At 38.2% G+C, this 16,379-nt stretch overlaps 1 protein-coding gene across 3 annotated transcripts in view; it reads right to left on the minus strand.

Moving 5' to 3' along the window:
• Positions 1-7,592: 7,592 nt before the first annotated feature.
• Positions 7,593-16,379, minus strand: part of EFEMP1 (EGF containing fibulin extracellular matrix protein 1) — a 68,279-nt gene continuing 59,492 nt past the window's right edge. For all 3 annotated transcript variants that reach the window (XM_082671843.1, XM_082671842.1, XM_082671841.1), the window contains 3 exons: positions 14,295-14,418; positions 14,015-14,210; positions 7,593-8,229 (listed from right to left, as the gene is read on the minus strand). In XM_082671843.1, coding sequence (XP_082527969.1) covers positions 8,068-8,229; positions 14,015-14,210; positions 14,295-14,418 — 482 coding nt within the window. In that variant the 3' untranslated portion in view covers positions 7,593-8,067. The remainder of the gene's footprint in view (positions 8,230-14,014; positions 14,211-14,294; positions 14,419-16,379) is intronic.

Consider the following 16,379-nt stretch of genomic DNA (forward strand, 5'->3'; position numbering starts at 1 on the left):
TATGTTTTCTTTACTGGTGTTAGTGTTCATATCAAAGTAGCAGGACACTTAAATTCCTTCCCAGTGTGTTCACATGATTCATTCCTTTTCGTTAATTTGATCAACACAAGAGTCTATTCATTACTTCTATTTGAAATTTATTTCTTCGTCTCAATTAATTACAGTTTTTGGTATTATCTGAAACAGAGTTTTGGGGGTTATAATTCACTTCTCATTGTCAGAATAATTTCTAGTGAATTCTTATATTTTCATGGTATGGTGCATTTATAATTGCCTATGCTACATAATTAAATATATTCTTGAAAAGGCATTGAATAAAAACCAAATCCTCTGCTTTTCATTTTACACCTCTGGTGATTGGGAGAATATTCCATAGATTAGCTTCTGGCTCTACATATTTCAAGACTTGTTTTTCTTCTACTACCTACTCTGGTGCTGGATACTGTAGGACACATTAAATTGTGATAGGACCCCTGGCCTTGAAACTCAGTACATGCTGTCAGGTAAAATGAACACAGAAGGTGGTAGGAATATTTTTAGAAGCTATTCCTACACCAGACAGGAATTGGAATTAAACATACATAGAAGTGACTGTGAACTATATAGGTATATTCCACTAAGGCCAAGTTAAATGTACCCTCCTAACTCAATTTCCTGGGCTGGATTCCCAAAAATCCTTGTGACCGTCCCAGTGCTACCTAACATGAGGAGAAGAGTGAAGGGTGGAACCTAAGAGGAAAGATCAATACTAACCCATCCAGCTAAAATGTATTACTTTTTCAAATTTTACAAAAATAATATGACACTGTGAACACATTGTAGGGTCCCTTCAGGGCCTTGGATAGGACTGGTGCAAGGCAAGGGCCTTGAAGTTTTAGCTTCACTAGGTTCCTTGAAAATTCATCTTTGAAGGGCAACCAATTTTATATAATACTCTGTAGTTGGACTTGTGATGTGCTCTGGAATTAGATAGGCTCATGGTGTTAAGTATACAATACCACTTTATGTAATGTCTTATGTGTCTTTGCATCGAATGGACATGTTTGGTGCCTGATTTGCTAAGTGAGTGATACACAGAGGAGAAGACTAGTTTTCTCTACAGAAAGGAAGAGAGGGGAAAAAAAAGGTAGAGAGCCAACAGAAAAAGGTTAAGGAAAGACTCATGAGGTATGAAGCCATCAGGCCAGTTACATGTGCTTCTGTTGTCAGACTCCAAGCAGTGTGGATATTGCTGCCCACCAGACATCCCCTCAGCAACAGAAGCTTACTGGGGGTTGCAGTAGGAGTTTCTAGCTCACTGACAAGCTCCCGTATCAAGCCTCTGTTTCTCTTCTCCTCTGCCTGAGGGCTTTCTCCAGTGCCAGGAAGCTCACCCACCTGCAGGTAGTTGTAAGTGGGTGTGGCATTAGTGGCCCAGGAGCCGACCCTCACCATAGGGATGGGAGTTGCAGATAAACAGCCCAGTCTAGGCGGCTTCTGGTGGGATGATTTTGAGATGAGTTCCACACTATTTCTCAGAGGATCCCCAAAGATACTAAGTGCTAGTTTGCCCACAGAAGTGACCCACTCATTAACTCACTCATTGATTGGCATCTCTCCCTTCCCTGACTCACTTTCCCTAGTTTCTCACCTGTGCTTCCTAAGTTAACCTGTCAAACTACCAACACTAAGTTCTGTTACAGGGTCTTCTTTTGAGGCAACAGAAACCAGGACACCTGGTTTAAGTCATGTGCAAGTAATTTACCACTTAAAGAAACAATCTAAATATTAAGATACAAAAAGATAGAATACAGTTTTAAAGGAAATAAATAAACAGTTTGGAGCTGTGCAACAAAATTATTTATTCGTGTTATATGCATCTGTTTAAAAAGAGTGCTGAGATTTGGATGAAACTAATTTAGTTTCTATGGGAAGATAAAAAAGAACTGAATTATTGCATTCAGGTCTTTAAAATTCTCTTGCGTTTATATTCCAACTCTGGCTTATTAAAGGGGTCTGTGCTCCGTTAACATACACATGCGCTTACAATATAAACAGCTTAACTAGACATCTGTGTTGACTACATATAAATGGCAGTTAACTTTTTGCCTTGTTTCTGTTCAACGATCTTGATATTTCAGTCTGCTGGCCAGATGAAACAAGATTGGTTTTTTTGGTACCAGATGTGTCACAGTTTGTGCTTGTATTTTGCAGGTGCTCCCCCCAGCTGGGAAGATGGAAACTTGCCATCTTTCTGAGATGATGATTCAGGATAGAAATATAAATGTGTTAAAAATAATTCGACATATTAATGGAAGGCTTTGTCCCTTGTGGGCTTCTTATGCGTAACATATGAGCAGACCAGCAGCTGTTCTATATTTTAAAAGAAGTGTTAGAAAGTTAGAAGCATATATGGCTATTCAAAACATAAGCAACTGCTTGCATTGTGGAAACAAGGTTCGACAATAAACTTGTATTTGTGAAGCTTCCCCCCAAATAATAATCCCATTGGGTTGTGTTCAGGTGGTCGTAGGGTATTGAACAATCTTTCTATTTCCATCATTTAGATTCACTAAAACACCTTCCTTGTAGAGGCAGAGTGGTAGAGATGACTACAATTTTTTAGATAAAAATGGGGATTGGTTTGTAGGTGATTTCCACCCTCCAATATTTATATATTTTTAATCACAATAAAAAACCTTAATTTGCGGGGGGAGGTCATTTTAACTTAAACATTTTGAAAGAACCAAAAGCCCCATTGAGGGCTGAGTTGTTAATAAAATGTGGTATCTCTTATCTTATTTCAAGGCTCTAAAGCAAGAATCCTTTAGGAGATGAGGTAATGATGTTCATTGTTTGCTCCTTCAGTAATCACCTAATGCATATTAACCAATGTCAAGAATGGCAGTAATCTTTCATTAACCCCTTACCTTTCACTGATCTTATGGAAGGAAGGACTCTTTAAGCCTTTTGGTCTAACTTTTGAACAAGGATAATGCTAGCCCCATTCCATCTTTACTGTTGCTCTCAAAGCTCCCCCATAGAGAGATCTCTGTTTCTATCTTTAGGAATAGGCTTTTTTTTCTTTTAGAAATTGCTATCCTCTCAAGTATCGTAAGGTCTACATGATTGGTCCTTGAATTTCAGTTTCTAGAGTTCAGGAGTATTTTGTGTAACACAATTATTTCCACCTCTCTGGAGTTTTTAAAGAGAACAAATGAGCTAAAGTTTAACAGAGTAAATCAGAATCAAGTTGGTATCTGTGCTTTTTCAATCCGACTGCAGTTAACAGCAGTGGTGACAACTAGTCATGGCAACGAGCAAAGCTGGTCCACAATTTGGGGTGGGCACTGCAGGAAGAAGCCTTGGAAGGAAGGGGATTGCTTGTTGTTGCTGAAATTTGGAGCATGGCCAATGAAAAGAGCCCTAATCTAAGTCATAAGACCTTCATTCAAGGCACAGGGATCTTGCTCAACAAACTGTGACCTTGAGCAAGTCTTAATAACATGGTTTGACCAGGTGGCATCTAAGTTTAGAATCCTATTATTATTAAAAGGAAGCGTATGTAATGGTTGATTTTAAGTTTAGAGGGGATGGAGATTGCAAGCTGTCAAAAAAAAAAAGCTATTTATGAGGGAAATTTGGCAGCTGAAGTGAAGGTATTCTCCTTTCTGAGAAGTCTTAAAAACCAAGAGGTCTTTCCTAACTGCTGTCAGAAAACAACACTGTCCAGTCAGAGAGCATGAAGTTTGAGAATCCAGGTATGGGCACTGGAATGGTGAAGTGATGGAAATGACTAGTTCAGTCCTCATTATTGAGGCTTACTGAGTAGGAACATGTGAATTTCCTGGAAGCATGTTTGGAAGTGGGGGAACCCATGGCTGGACTTTTTTTTGCTAGTGAAACAATGTAAAATGACTTTCAGTTTAACACGAGAAATAATACTTCAGTTAGAATCAGTGGAAAGGAGTAAAACATGCACGATTTAACAGTGAATACTAAAAATATTTATTTTGAATTGTAATTCAAAAAATTTATAGCTAAATTGGGTTATTTCTCATGTCCTTGTCCCCAGTAGCGAACCCTCATTTTGAAGACCTGTTTTGGGGTAGGAACTATAGTTTTCTTTTTCACCAATGCCCAGTGCTTCCCAACAGCCACTACATACAAAAATACTCAAATGCTTTAAAAAGTTTGGCAAATAGAGTCACCTTTTCTCTTAGTACAGCTCTGGCATAGGGAATAGGTACAGTTTTTAAAGCTGGAAAAACACCTTGTTTCAATATCCCAGTTTTATGGATAAAGAAACCAAGGTCCCAAAAAGCTAAGTCTCACAGCTAGTTAAGGTTAGAACTGAGACTAGAACCCTGGTTCTTCTATGCTTCATCAGGCTGTTAGATGTTGGAAGAAATTACCATAGAAGTTGCTCAATGAAGTTTGCTGCTGAATAATTATGATTCTGATGATGAATTATTTTCATAATTCTCATCTATGGGAGCTGGTTTACATCAGTGATTCTCATGGAGGAGGGGAGGAGGGAGTCATGCGTAGTTTGAAAACAAAGCACAGCTTTGTCTTACTGCTTTGGTTTGTTTTCAGTGATGATATTTACTTTATTTTGAATTTCAAATTACATTTAAGGAGCGCATGAGATTTTTATGTTTACTGAGGACAGTTGTACCTGTAAAGGAACTCATGTGTTAGCTTTTCAAAGTTCTTTCCAGGACTTTGCTTCTGTGAATGAAAAATGATTTTTCACTTGCTGTTCATTTTAGTTAAAAATGAAATTAAAAATGGGTGATTTAGGCTGTAAAATTAGTAGATGAATAGTCTAGGAATCTATATGTCTAGGATAGACATGTAACAGTCTAATAGTCTAATAATAGTCTAATAATGTCTAATAGTCTAGGATTATATTCCTAATCTATGAATAGTCTAGGAATTAGTAGATGAATAGTCAGATAAAACGAAATTGCAGGTGGAAACAACCTATCAACTATAGTCTATCCACTGATGAATGGGTAAACAAATGTGGTATATTTATACAATGGAATATTATTCAGTCATAAAAAGGAATGAAGTCTGGTACATGCTACAACATGGCTGAACTTTGAAGACATTATATTAAGTGAAAGAAGCCAGAAACAAAAGGCCACTTACTGTATGATTCTAGTTGTATGAAGCGTCTAGAACAGGCAAATTCATAAAGACAGAAAGTAGATTAGTGGTAACACCAGAACTTGTGGGAGGGGGGAATGAGGAGTGACTGCTAATGGGTATGGGATTTATTTTTGAGTGACGAAAATGTTATGGAACTAGATAGTAGTGATATTTGCATAACATTGCAATCTGAATTGTACACTTTAAAATGGTCAATTTTTTTTTTTTTTTTCTGGTACGCGGGCCTCTCAGTGTTGTGGCCTCTCCCGTTGCGGAGCACAGGCTCCGGACACGCAGGCTCAGCGGCCATGGCTCACGGGCCCAGCCGCTCCGCGGCATGTGGGATCCTCCCGGACCGGGGCACGAACCCGTGTCCCCTACATCGGCAGGCGGACTCTCAACCACCGCGCCACCAGGGCAGCCCTAAAATGGTCAATTTTATGTGTATTTTACAATTAAAAAAAAGAAAAGGGATTGCATCAGTGACACTAGTTTATCAACCCTTTTCATGTCTTTATGATTTGTGAATAGGACTAAGCTTTGGGATGAAAGGGAAACCATCTTTTTTGCAGTTAATGGCTTCTGTAGGTCCAAAAATATATATAAAATATATTATTATTTTATCATAGATTATATTTAAATTATATAAATTATAATATATAAATTATTTATAGAATATATTATTATAGAAGTATATATAATCTATATGTAATCTACATTTCTTAATATATAGATTATATATACTTCTATAATTATATATATGTTTAGAGGTGGGGGTGGAGGGTCAGGACTTATGCATAAATATTTCATAGAGATTCCTGTTTCTCCTACAATCCTCTGTGGAGGTACAGATAAGACTCTGCCTTCTTGCTTAAGAGTAAAAAATCTGTTGTAAGGTCTTAGGCATTTTTTTTTTACTCTTATCTTTCCCAGCTCTGACTTGAAAACTGTGTCTATATGTAGGAAAATCAGTATATTGATTAAGAATGGAAAAGTTTAGATCAAACCTGAATTTACGTGGACTATAAGTAATCATGTGGACAGGGTGACGACATACGCAACAGTCCCGCTGTGTTGTGGCTGGTTGTTTACTCTGCTTCCTTGTCTGACTCCTGGTTACACCTGTTCTCTCATCACTGTTCCAATGCCCCTGTATCCTTTAAAAGCCCATCCCGTGCCCTATTCACATAAGAAATTTATGTTTTGTTCCTTGGTCTCTTGGTGAACTTTCTTTTTGACAATTACTGCACATTTTGTCAACTCTTTGAGGAACATTTGTTTCTGTGGCAAGGTTATCTGGTTATTCATATGTGCTTTGAAATTGGATGTAAGAGAAAAATTGACTGCATATATTTTTGTGGAATGATTTTAACAGTCTTTTGTTTCCTCAACTTTAGATTGTTTCTTTTTAAAGAAGCAAATAGTTGTTTTTGCTCTGGCAGCTACAGATAATATTTTTCCTGGACACAAAAATTATATTGGCTGTTATTAGCTACACAGAAAAAAACCTCTAAAAGAATACTTCTTTTTATTTAAAAATATAATACATCAAAGTGAAGCAGTTACATTTTAAACAAACAAGAAGGTATAAAATGTTTTCATAGAGTTAGGAGGGAGGGTAATTTGACTTAGTTCATTGTCAATCTGGATGCCAAGAATAAGAACCATCACCATTTCTTTACTCTGTGAGCAACAAATATAAAGATGAGAAATTTTAGTTATACGTTAGTGAAGTTTTAGGGTTTTAATTTTATTCAGAAATCAAAACTTTTTCAGAAAAATAACTTTTCTTCATTTTGCTACACATCTTGTGGAAGTCCTGAATTCAGGAATGTTATTACATTTATTGAGTGTTACGGACTGAATGTTTGTGTTCTCCCAAAATTCATATGTTGAAGTCCTAACTCCCAATGTGATAGTATTAGAACCTGAGGCCTTGGGGGAGTACTTAGGTCATGAGGGTGGAGCCCTCATGAATGGGATTAGTTCTCTTGCTCTCTTTCTGCCATGTGAGGATATGAGTCTGCAACCTAGAAGAGAGTTCTCACCAGAACCTGACCATGCTGGCAACCTGATCTTGGATTTCCACCCTCCAGACTGTGAGAAATAAATTTCTGTTGTTTATAAGCCACCCAGTCTGTAATATTTTGTTATAGCAATTCAAACTGACTAGTACACCGAGTTTGCTTCTTCAGGTCAACTCCAAAGTGGTTTAGAAAGAATTTGTTTCTCACCTCCTCCCCATAGATTTCTCAATATAATGATTTTCTAGGGGATATCTTATTCATTTGGGGAATTTTGATTACTGTGCTTTTTTACATTCATAACAAAAATTTCTGACAAAATTTAAAATATCTTATAGAAACCACTATACTATGTGATAATGATTTATTACTATGTAATAAACAACTACATTTAGACTGATCATGAAAATAAAAACCAACACAAGTATGATAGATCCTCATTTTCTAAAGAAATATATCTTTATTGACTTTTTCCATTTTCTTACAAGCAGTTAAAAAACTCATTCTTGAACTTGCATGCTGTTCAATGTTATGATGGCTGCCTCCTTACGAGACTATCAGTGGAGCTATAGTAAGTTTCCTTAAGCACCACAGAAGACAATCATTGCTTGGTCCCACTTTTACAGAAAAGAATCCAAGTTTCACCGGAAAGAGTATGCTTAGCTCTCTTGAAGAAGACCAGTTTAGTGGATTAATGTCTAATTTACATACAGTAATAAAGACAAACTTTGAATCTTTACAGATTAAATGCCCACTTTATACCATGGTGTAATTGTTTGAATTATTGGTGAGTGTACAGTATATAGATGTAGATGTACTAGATATGTCTATAAATAAAATAGTGCTTTAAGATAACAGTATTCTTTGGCTGATTTAAATGCCTATAGTGGACTCTTTTAAAAGACTAAAATGAAAATGGTCCCACTATTATTGTCAGTCTTAACACTGAGCTGGTGCGGAAGGTTCCCATACTGTTGACTGTCAGCATCTCCAGGTCCACTATATATTCTCTTGGTCCTGATAGCGACTTCACCAGCACAAGCATTGCACTTACAGGACTTGTTTGCTAAAATAAAAGAAAAAAGAGGGAGTGAGAGAATAATTTTTCTTGTATTGCAGTTTCTATTATTTGTGAGTACACTTCCTATAAGAATTAGGGGACGAATTTTTTTTAATTAATTAATTTATTTATTTATTTTTGGCTGCGTTGGGTCTTCATTGCTGCGTGTGGGCTTTCTCTAGCTGTGGCGAGTGGGGGCTACTCTTTCATTGCCGTGCACAGGCTTCTCACTGCAGTGGCTTCTCTTGTTGCGAAGCATGGGCTCTAGGTGTGTGGGCTTCAGTAGTTGTGGCACGCGGGCTCAGTAGTTGTGGCTCACGGCCTCTAGAGCGCAGGCTCAGTAGTTGTGGTGCACAGGCTTAACTGCTCCGCAGCATGCGGGATCTTCCGGGACCGGGGCTCCAACCCATGTCCCCTGCATTGGCAGGCGGATTCTTAACCACTGTGCCACCAGGGAAGCCCAAGTGAAGAATTTTGAGGTAGGATTAAAGTCATTACTTAGTCCCTTCTTGGTTCTAATCCTTCTGGATCTTATCCCTTATCCACACATAGTCATTAGTTCCAGATACAGGGACCTGCTTTCTTTTGATAGTTCTTTGTTTTCTACTCATCCCTCTCTGTTAATGTTTCTCTTCACTTTTATTGAGTAGTTCTAGCCTTTATAGAGACTGGAGTTCATGTGAGAATCTGATAATTTTTTGAACTGATAAACAAATTTGTCATCTTTCACTTCTCAACATTGTGGATATGTCTACATTCTAGTAGGTGAAGAGGCATGTAAGTAGTTAATTTCAATAGAATATGGCAAATGCTAAGATATACAGGGATATGCAGGGTATATATGAAGATACACAGAGGTGTGTATTCACAGAGAAAAACAGAGGGACCCTGAAGCATTGAGGGAAGGCCTTTGAATGCCTGAGGACAGTCACCCAGAATAAGTGGGAGTTTTGTAAAGAAGGATGTTCTGGAGAACTGGATGCAATTTCACTTTGATGAACAATATGATGGGTGCTGGAGAGCGCAGGGAGATGAGTTTGGACAGGCAGGCAGGTAGATGTGTGAATCTGAATGCCAAGAGGAGAGCAGGGATAGAAACAGTGAATTAGGATTTAGCAGTCACGTCAACAGGTGGACATTAAACCAAGGAAGAGAACGTATATGTGATAAGACTGGGTCTGCGAGAGGCCAACATTTAAGGAATGGGCAGAAGAGAAGCTATTGAAGGAAGCTGAGAAGAAATAGATAATTAAGTGGTAAACAGATGAATGGCAAGCAGTGTTCAATACAGCAGGGGAGGATGAGGGTGACTGGAACTGAAAAATGCCTCTGAATATAGCAGTGCGGATGCTGTTGGTGGCTTTTTTCCAGAGCAATTTCAGTAGGGTAGTGGGAATAGAAGACAGAAGTGTAACTAGGAAATAAGAAAATAGAGACTGTGATTGCAGACTGTGCTTTAAGAACCTTGGCTAGGAAGGGAGAAGGGAGAGAGGAGGCAACATCTAGAGGGAAAACAAGTTAAATATGTAGGAGGTATATTAGAGTTTGATAGAACAATGTTCCGGAGGAAATGGAGTGAAGAATACAGGTGGTGGGTTGGCCTTGATTGATAGAAGTGAAACCTTGTCGTTGGAAAATTTAAAGGAGAAGGTTAGAAGGGGAACACATGGACTTAAGTTTGCAAGGGATGGGATGGGAAGTTCAAGTAATTTATGCCTGTTGGTTTCAGTGGTTTCAGAAGAGTAGGAGATGAGGTCACCTACTGAAAATGAAGGGTATAAGAACTTAAAGAATATGGGGACATTTGCGACCAGTGGCTGAAGAGAAGAAATAAAAGAAAGTAATAGGATTGTTGAGGACACATCTGAAGTTGGAGATTTATAGTATTACCAATCTGTGCTGACAAGATGGGTGTGAAAATAGATGTGGATTACGTAATTGATCTAGAGTTGTTGGACAGGGAATTGAGGTGTTGGTGACAGAGTAGTTCAAGGGTCCACCAAGAAGTTGATGGAGTGGAAGAAAATGGTGGGTGAGGGGTCAGAGGATTAGTATCACTGTGAGGGTGAAGAGCAGATAGAGTGGGAGTGAGGGCATGAAAAAGAGGAAAGAGAATCAGTCACTGAGGGGGTCACCTGAGACTAAGATGATGATGTGGAACTGTTCTGCATGATAACAAAGTCCAGCATGTGGCCATGGGGTGGTGGCAGAGTGACATGAAGCTGAAGGTCATGGGAGATGAGATGGCCAGAGAACTGTAGGCTGAGGTAATGGATGACTATAATAGTGCCCAGATCTGAGTGATCTCACCTACTTCCTACATACTCTGCCTGAGTGATCTCATCCATAGCCATGGCTTCAATTATCACATATCTGCCAGTGACTTAAAAGTCTATATTATGAATTCCAAGCCCACGTATCCAATTCTCTACTCATCTTTACTTGGATGTCTCATGGTGACCAGGACTCAGTATGTCCAAACTGAACTCCTCACCTTCCTCTCTCCACTGGCTCCTTCTTCCTTATCTCAGTAAATGGTACCACCATTTACTGTTGCTCAAGACAGAAACTTGGAGGTTATCCTTGACGCTTCCTTCTCCTCCACTTCCCCATAGCAAATGGGTTACCAAGCCATGTCCTTCTTCCTATATCTTCATAAATCTGTCCACTTCTTTTGGACTCACTGGCTACCACACTAGTCCCCCATCTTTTGAGCTACTGATTGGTCTCTCCATTTCCATTCTTGCTCCACTCCAATCCAGGCTCTACAGTGCAGCCAGGTATCTTTTTTAACATGAGACTCTGATAGCAACTCCTCTACTTGAAACCCTTAGTATGGTCTGTCAGGCATTGTGTGATCTAGGCCCTGCTCATCTCTCCAGGTCCCTCTCAAGCCACTCTGCCTGTAGCACCTGGAGTTCCAGATCAACTTGTCTGCTTTTTATTCCTTCCATTTGCTAGTCTTTTGTTGCTAGTCTTCAGCTTAAATCTACTTCTTCTAGGAATCTCCCAGACCACTGCTGCCTTGGTTAGGGGTTAACTTGTGGTGTACTCATGAACAATCTGCAGTGCTCAGTTGTAACGCTCAGCATACTTGTGAACACTTGTTTGATGTCTCAACTATAAGCCCCACTGTGGCAGGAATTGGCTTGCTTTTATTCACTGCTATGTCTCTAGAACCTAGCATGGTGCTTGCCTCTTATAGGTAACAGTGATACCTTGAAGATGTTGATTGAATTAATGTATTCATTTAAAAATATTTTTTGAGCACCTGCAATGTGCCAGGTACCATTCATTCTATGTGCTGTGCATACAAGAGTGAACAGACAGGTAATGTCTCTGTTTATTACACTCACACTCTAGTAGGTAGTAGGTGACACAGACAAATAAATACTATGCAAGGTGGTGATAAGGGCTGTGAAGAAAAATAAGTCTCAGTAAGGAAGGATAGATATTGGTCGGTGTGGGTGGAGGATGGTATTCTACCTTTAATTTCATGTATTACTTCTTTCTAATATGTTCCCTTTTCTAGGGAAGAAGATTTTCTCAGTATTGTCCCAAAAGGAATATAAATAAAATCCTATATCCCACAGGTCCTTTCAAGGATAAGGTCCAGCCTCATGTTTCTCAAGAAACATTCTTTGACTATTGCAGCCCACGTTAATTCTTTGATGTCTTGGAGCATGGAGTTAAACACAAATTTGTCCTCTGCTTTTTTCATAGATGTTAACTATGCCACAAAGTAATATTTAAAGCTCTTTGAAGTAAGGAACTGTGTATTACATGCACCTAGCATGAAGCTGAGTATATAATAGGTGCTTAATTAAGGCCTGCTGATGGAGTCTTATGATTAAATGCCCTCTGCGCAAGTGGGATTTCAGTGGAAAAATTTTGTAGGATTTGATACAACTATTTTTTGAATTATGTGATAATAAATAGTCTTGAAATATCTTCCTATTTTAAATGCTTTTTTGGTTTCAAATAGTAGTATTTAATTCTGGGATTATCAAAATTGGCAATGTTTTATATCATTCATAAAAAAGGATTTTACTTGAGAAAAACACTGTATTTATATCTGAAAATATCAAGTCAATAAGTTCACTGATATGAATCATAAAACTTTAAAAGTGCCATGTTTATTGCAAAAATAAAAACATACAGGTACTTTGCTTAACTCTTTGTTGATTCTGCTAAGAAATTTTATTTTCTTAAATTATGGCTAAGAGTTCAAAATGGAAAATTATTTTTAAAGATGATTTTGAGATGAACCTATTTTACTGCCATGGGTTACAAATAATGTTATTTCTTTGGGTTAAAATTATTAAATTGTTATTATCTGAACTGTGTGAAATTCATTTAGAGTAAACTTCTTACAGATATCTAGTATATCTCAAATTTAAACATCAAATGTTAAAGAAGTTTATTTTTAGTTATTAGAAAAAAGAATAGTAATAGATTGTATTTTGGGTTGGGTTTTTCTCTTCAGAAGTTGGTCATGAGAGATTAATCATTTCTAATTTACTGGCAAAGAAACAGAGTCACATAATTCTGGAGCTGGAAAGGAACTTAATATATCAAAGAACAGGATAAACGAGTAAACATTAAAAATCTGTAAACTTTACCACGAGGATGAATTTCCCAATTTACTTTTCATATTCTCAAAATGAAATATTGACCTTAAAGTCTGATTAAAAATGAAGAGTGCCCAAAGGAGTTTTGAGAAAATTGGAACTGGATGAATAACATCCTTAGCGTGAAAGACTTACCGTAACCCTGCAAACTGCTTGGTGGGGTGCCATCATTTTCACATGAAGTGGTGAGCCGTATTTGAAATATGTCGGAATTTTAACCTAAAATGAACTTGCTAAGATTTTGCAGGGGGGACTGGAAGGCTGAGGCACTGGAGTCAGGGAGATTTGCTGGGAAGCCCTTGGAGGGATTAGAGAGGTGCTAAGAGCCAGTTTAAAGGAAGAGAAATTTGAGATATACTAGATATCTGTAAGAAGTTTACTCTAAATGAATTTCACACAGTTCAGATAATAACAATTTAATAGGTTCATCTCAAAATCATCTTTAAAGGAAGAGAAGCAGAGACACAAGGAAACAAAGATAACCCAGGGGACACTGTGGAGAGAGAAATGGCAGAATTCAGAGAAAGATTTCATATAGGCAATGAAAGAAAGGGAAAACATAAACGTCACCTCACCTCACATTGCCTGCCTGGAAATTTGCAAGAATGGTACAACTATCTGTTGTACACATGGTGCGGGGGGTGGGGAGTTGGGGTCACTTCTCAGATACTTCTGAGTGTTAGTTTTGGTGCAGATGTAAATAATCTTGCGAATGTAACAATAAGGAATTCAGCGTTTTTGAAAAGCTCTCCAGGAATTATTTTTTCTATGTACAATTAAATAGCTATCACTGATCTGTGGTATCTATTTGAGGTGGGTGTGTGTGTGTGTGTGTGTGTGTGTGTGTGTGTAGGCTTGTGTTTTGGTGGTCACACACAACTCTGTTAGAGTGTGCAACTTTTATCTGAGTGACTTTAGAGAAGCTACTTCATCTCCCTGAGTCTTACTTTTCTTTTCTGTAAAATATGGAGATAAATATTAATCTGACCAAGCATTACCAAAAGGATTAAATGAGATAATGCACACTGGAAGGGCTTACACAATGCCTGCACATAAAAAACTCTTTAAATGTTAGCTTTCTTTCTATGTGAATTACTACCAAACAACAACAACAAACTTGGAACTTTCTCAACAGCTAAGGCTGCCCTCGGGATACTTACTCTTAGGTAGAACTCTCTATTTTCATTTCCAGATTTAATCCGAAAAGTATTGATAGTGTTGGGATAAATGGTTGTGGCCTGTATCTGGAAGATGTCAGATGGCACAGACCTATCAGATCGGATGCTCATGTATTTGTGGACTATGGATTGGGGAAGTTCTCGGCACAGCGCATTTGAGACTGGGCAAACACATCGGCTGCAGAGACAAACAAAAGTATTCACCAGTTAGGCTTGGTAAAACCAAAAGATTCTCAGTTTCAAAAGTTCTGATTTTTCTTACTTCTCTGATGTTAGAACGTAAGGATCTTGACAAGGATTTCGTGGGTAACAACGGAAGCCGCCATGATAATTCCAACACATTTCATCTTCCCGACATTCATTTGTGGTCTCACACTCATTTATATCTGTAGAGATGTAGAATCAAAGAGTTTACTGATATAAGTAAATTGCGTAAGTGGCAGATTCCAGTTTGCCACTGGAAGGAGGTGTATAAGAATCTGGACTGTGTTTAATTTGCTTTTAGACACAAGACTTGGTGGGACCTGGGTTCATTGCATTAATTCATGACAGATGTAGTGGAGCCATTCTCTACAGATTAATATGTGTCATTTCATGGTATTTTATCAAGCACCTATTGTTCATCTGTTGAATTCAAAGCCAAATGCTTTCCATTGACTTTGCTTAAATAAAAATGAAAGATACTATTTCTTGCCCTCTGGGGAATTAAGGAAAGCTGAAAAAAGGAGGAGGCCTCTCACCTTGGCCTTGAATAGGGTGGTGGTTAGATGGGATTTTCAGATTGCAGTGGGGAGGGCCTTCCAGGCTGAGAAAGCAGCAAACAAAAACTATGGAGATGGAAGTTTATAGCCAGGCTCAGAAGCTTGGGAGAGAGGGAAAGGCTGGTATGTGGTTGCAGTAAGCTGTAGCATGCTGCTGGATAGTTAATGTTCTGGGAGTGGATTACACTGTTCATAGGAAGCTGTTCACAGCAAAAGAAGGGAAGCTATGAAGTATCCTACCATGTAGAGCATGGCTATTTAAAGAACATGGGGAAGAAGGGGAATTAAGGAAGGGACCGTCAGTGTCAGCGGTGAGAGGCAACCCAGGAAAAGGCAGTGCAAGGAGGTCAGAGCTAGAGAGGGTCCCTGGAAGGAGGGTTGTGGGAAGGCCAGGATGGACAAAGACTGAATTTAGATTTGGGAATTAGGAGTTCCCAGATGACATCTGAGAGAAGAGTTTACAATGCTAGAGAACCATTACATTTACAACAATGAAAATTATATTAATATCCATATCCCTATGTATGTTTGTCTCCCTTTACATTGGAATAGTGATTAGATTTTATCCAATATAAGCCTTTTCTGAGTCATTCCTTCCCCACAATCAGATATTTTCATTCATTAATTTACAGGTAGTCATGGCCTAGTTGCTGGGATATGATCTCTTTCTTCTCTCTGAATTCTTATATCTCATGTTCCTTTTCTGGGGCCTTTATTGCTTTTTGCTTTGCATTATTGAAATCTGCATGTTTGTCTTAATCCTTCTATAGCTTGTAAGCTCCTGGAGGGCAAAGGCTATTGTGCACATCTTTCTATCCCTTTATCACCTAGCATGAGTGCACTGGGGGCACCTGGATTTTAAGAAATATTAAATTGAACCAAGTTGCTCTTCACACAAACCATATGGAGATGGTGAGAAATATAATATCTCTATTTGGCATGAAGGGAAAACAAATAAGGGTTAAGTGGCTGATCCAAGTTCATATAGTTAGTGACAGGCATCTCTCCACTGCAAGGTATTGCATCCTCTAAATGAGAATAATTCCATTCCTTGTCTTTGGAGAAAAAAATTTCTTTTAGCTTCCAAACTGGCAAAAGCTATCTGGAACCCAAGAGGAGACTGGAAAAGCTATGCAGTTTCCAAGAGTCAGTTACAAAAAGTATCTTCTTTTGGACTGGCTATGGCTAAAGAAAGAACTTAGATTCCTCAGAAGAAATCACAACTGACTTGTCCTTTCAATATTTTTCACTTTTTTGAAAAATAAAGATGCTGTTTAGCTACAGGGAAAGTGAAGACTGGTTTGTTATATGGAGTTCAACAGCAGCAAAAGGAAACTTTATGTGATAATTTTATTTATTACTTCCAGTAATTTAGAGCCTAGCTTAATCAACTCCTTAATCATTTTGGAAGGTTTTTCAGAAATGATTAATAGTATTAAAATATTTGATGAATGTGTGTCTGTGTATCTGTGTATTCTCTCTCTGTTTCTCTCCTTCCCCACTGTCCCTCTCCCCTCCCCACAACCTGCCACCACACACACACAGAGTTTTAATTTTTCCAAGACTGTGGAAATGAGAACAGTTAT

Source organism: Grampus griseus (genome assembly GCF_964374135.1).
Source record: "Grampus griseus genome assembly, chromosome: 15".
Taxonomy (NCBI): Eukaryota; Metazoa; Chordata; class Mammalia; order Artiodactyla; family Delphinidae; genus Grampus; species Grampus griseus.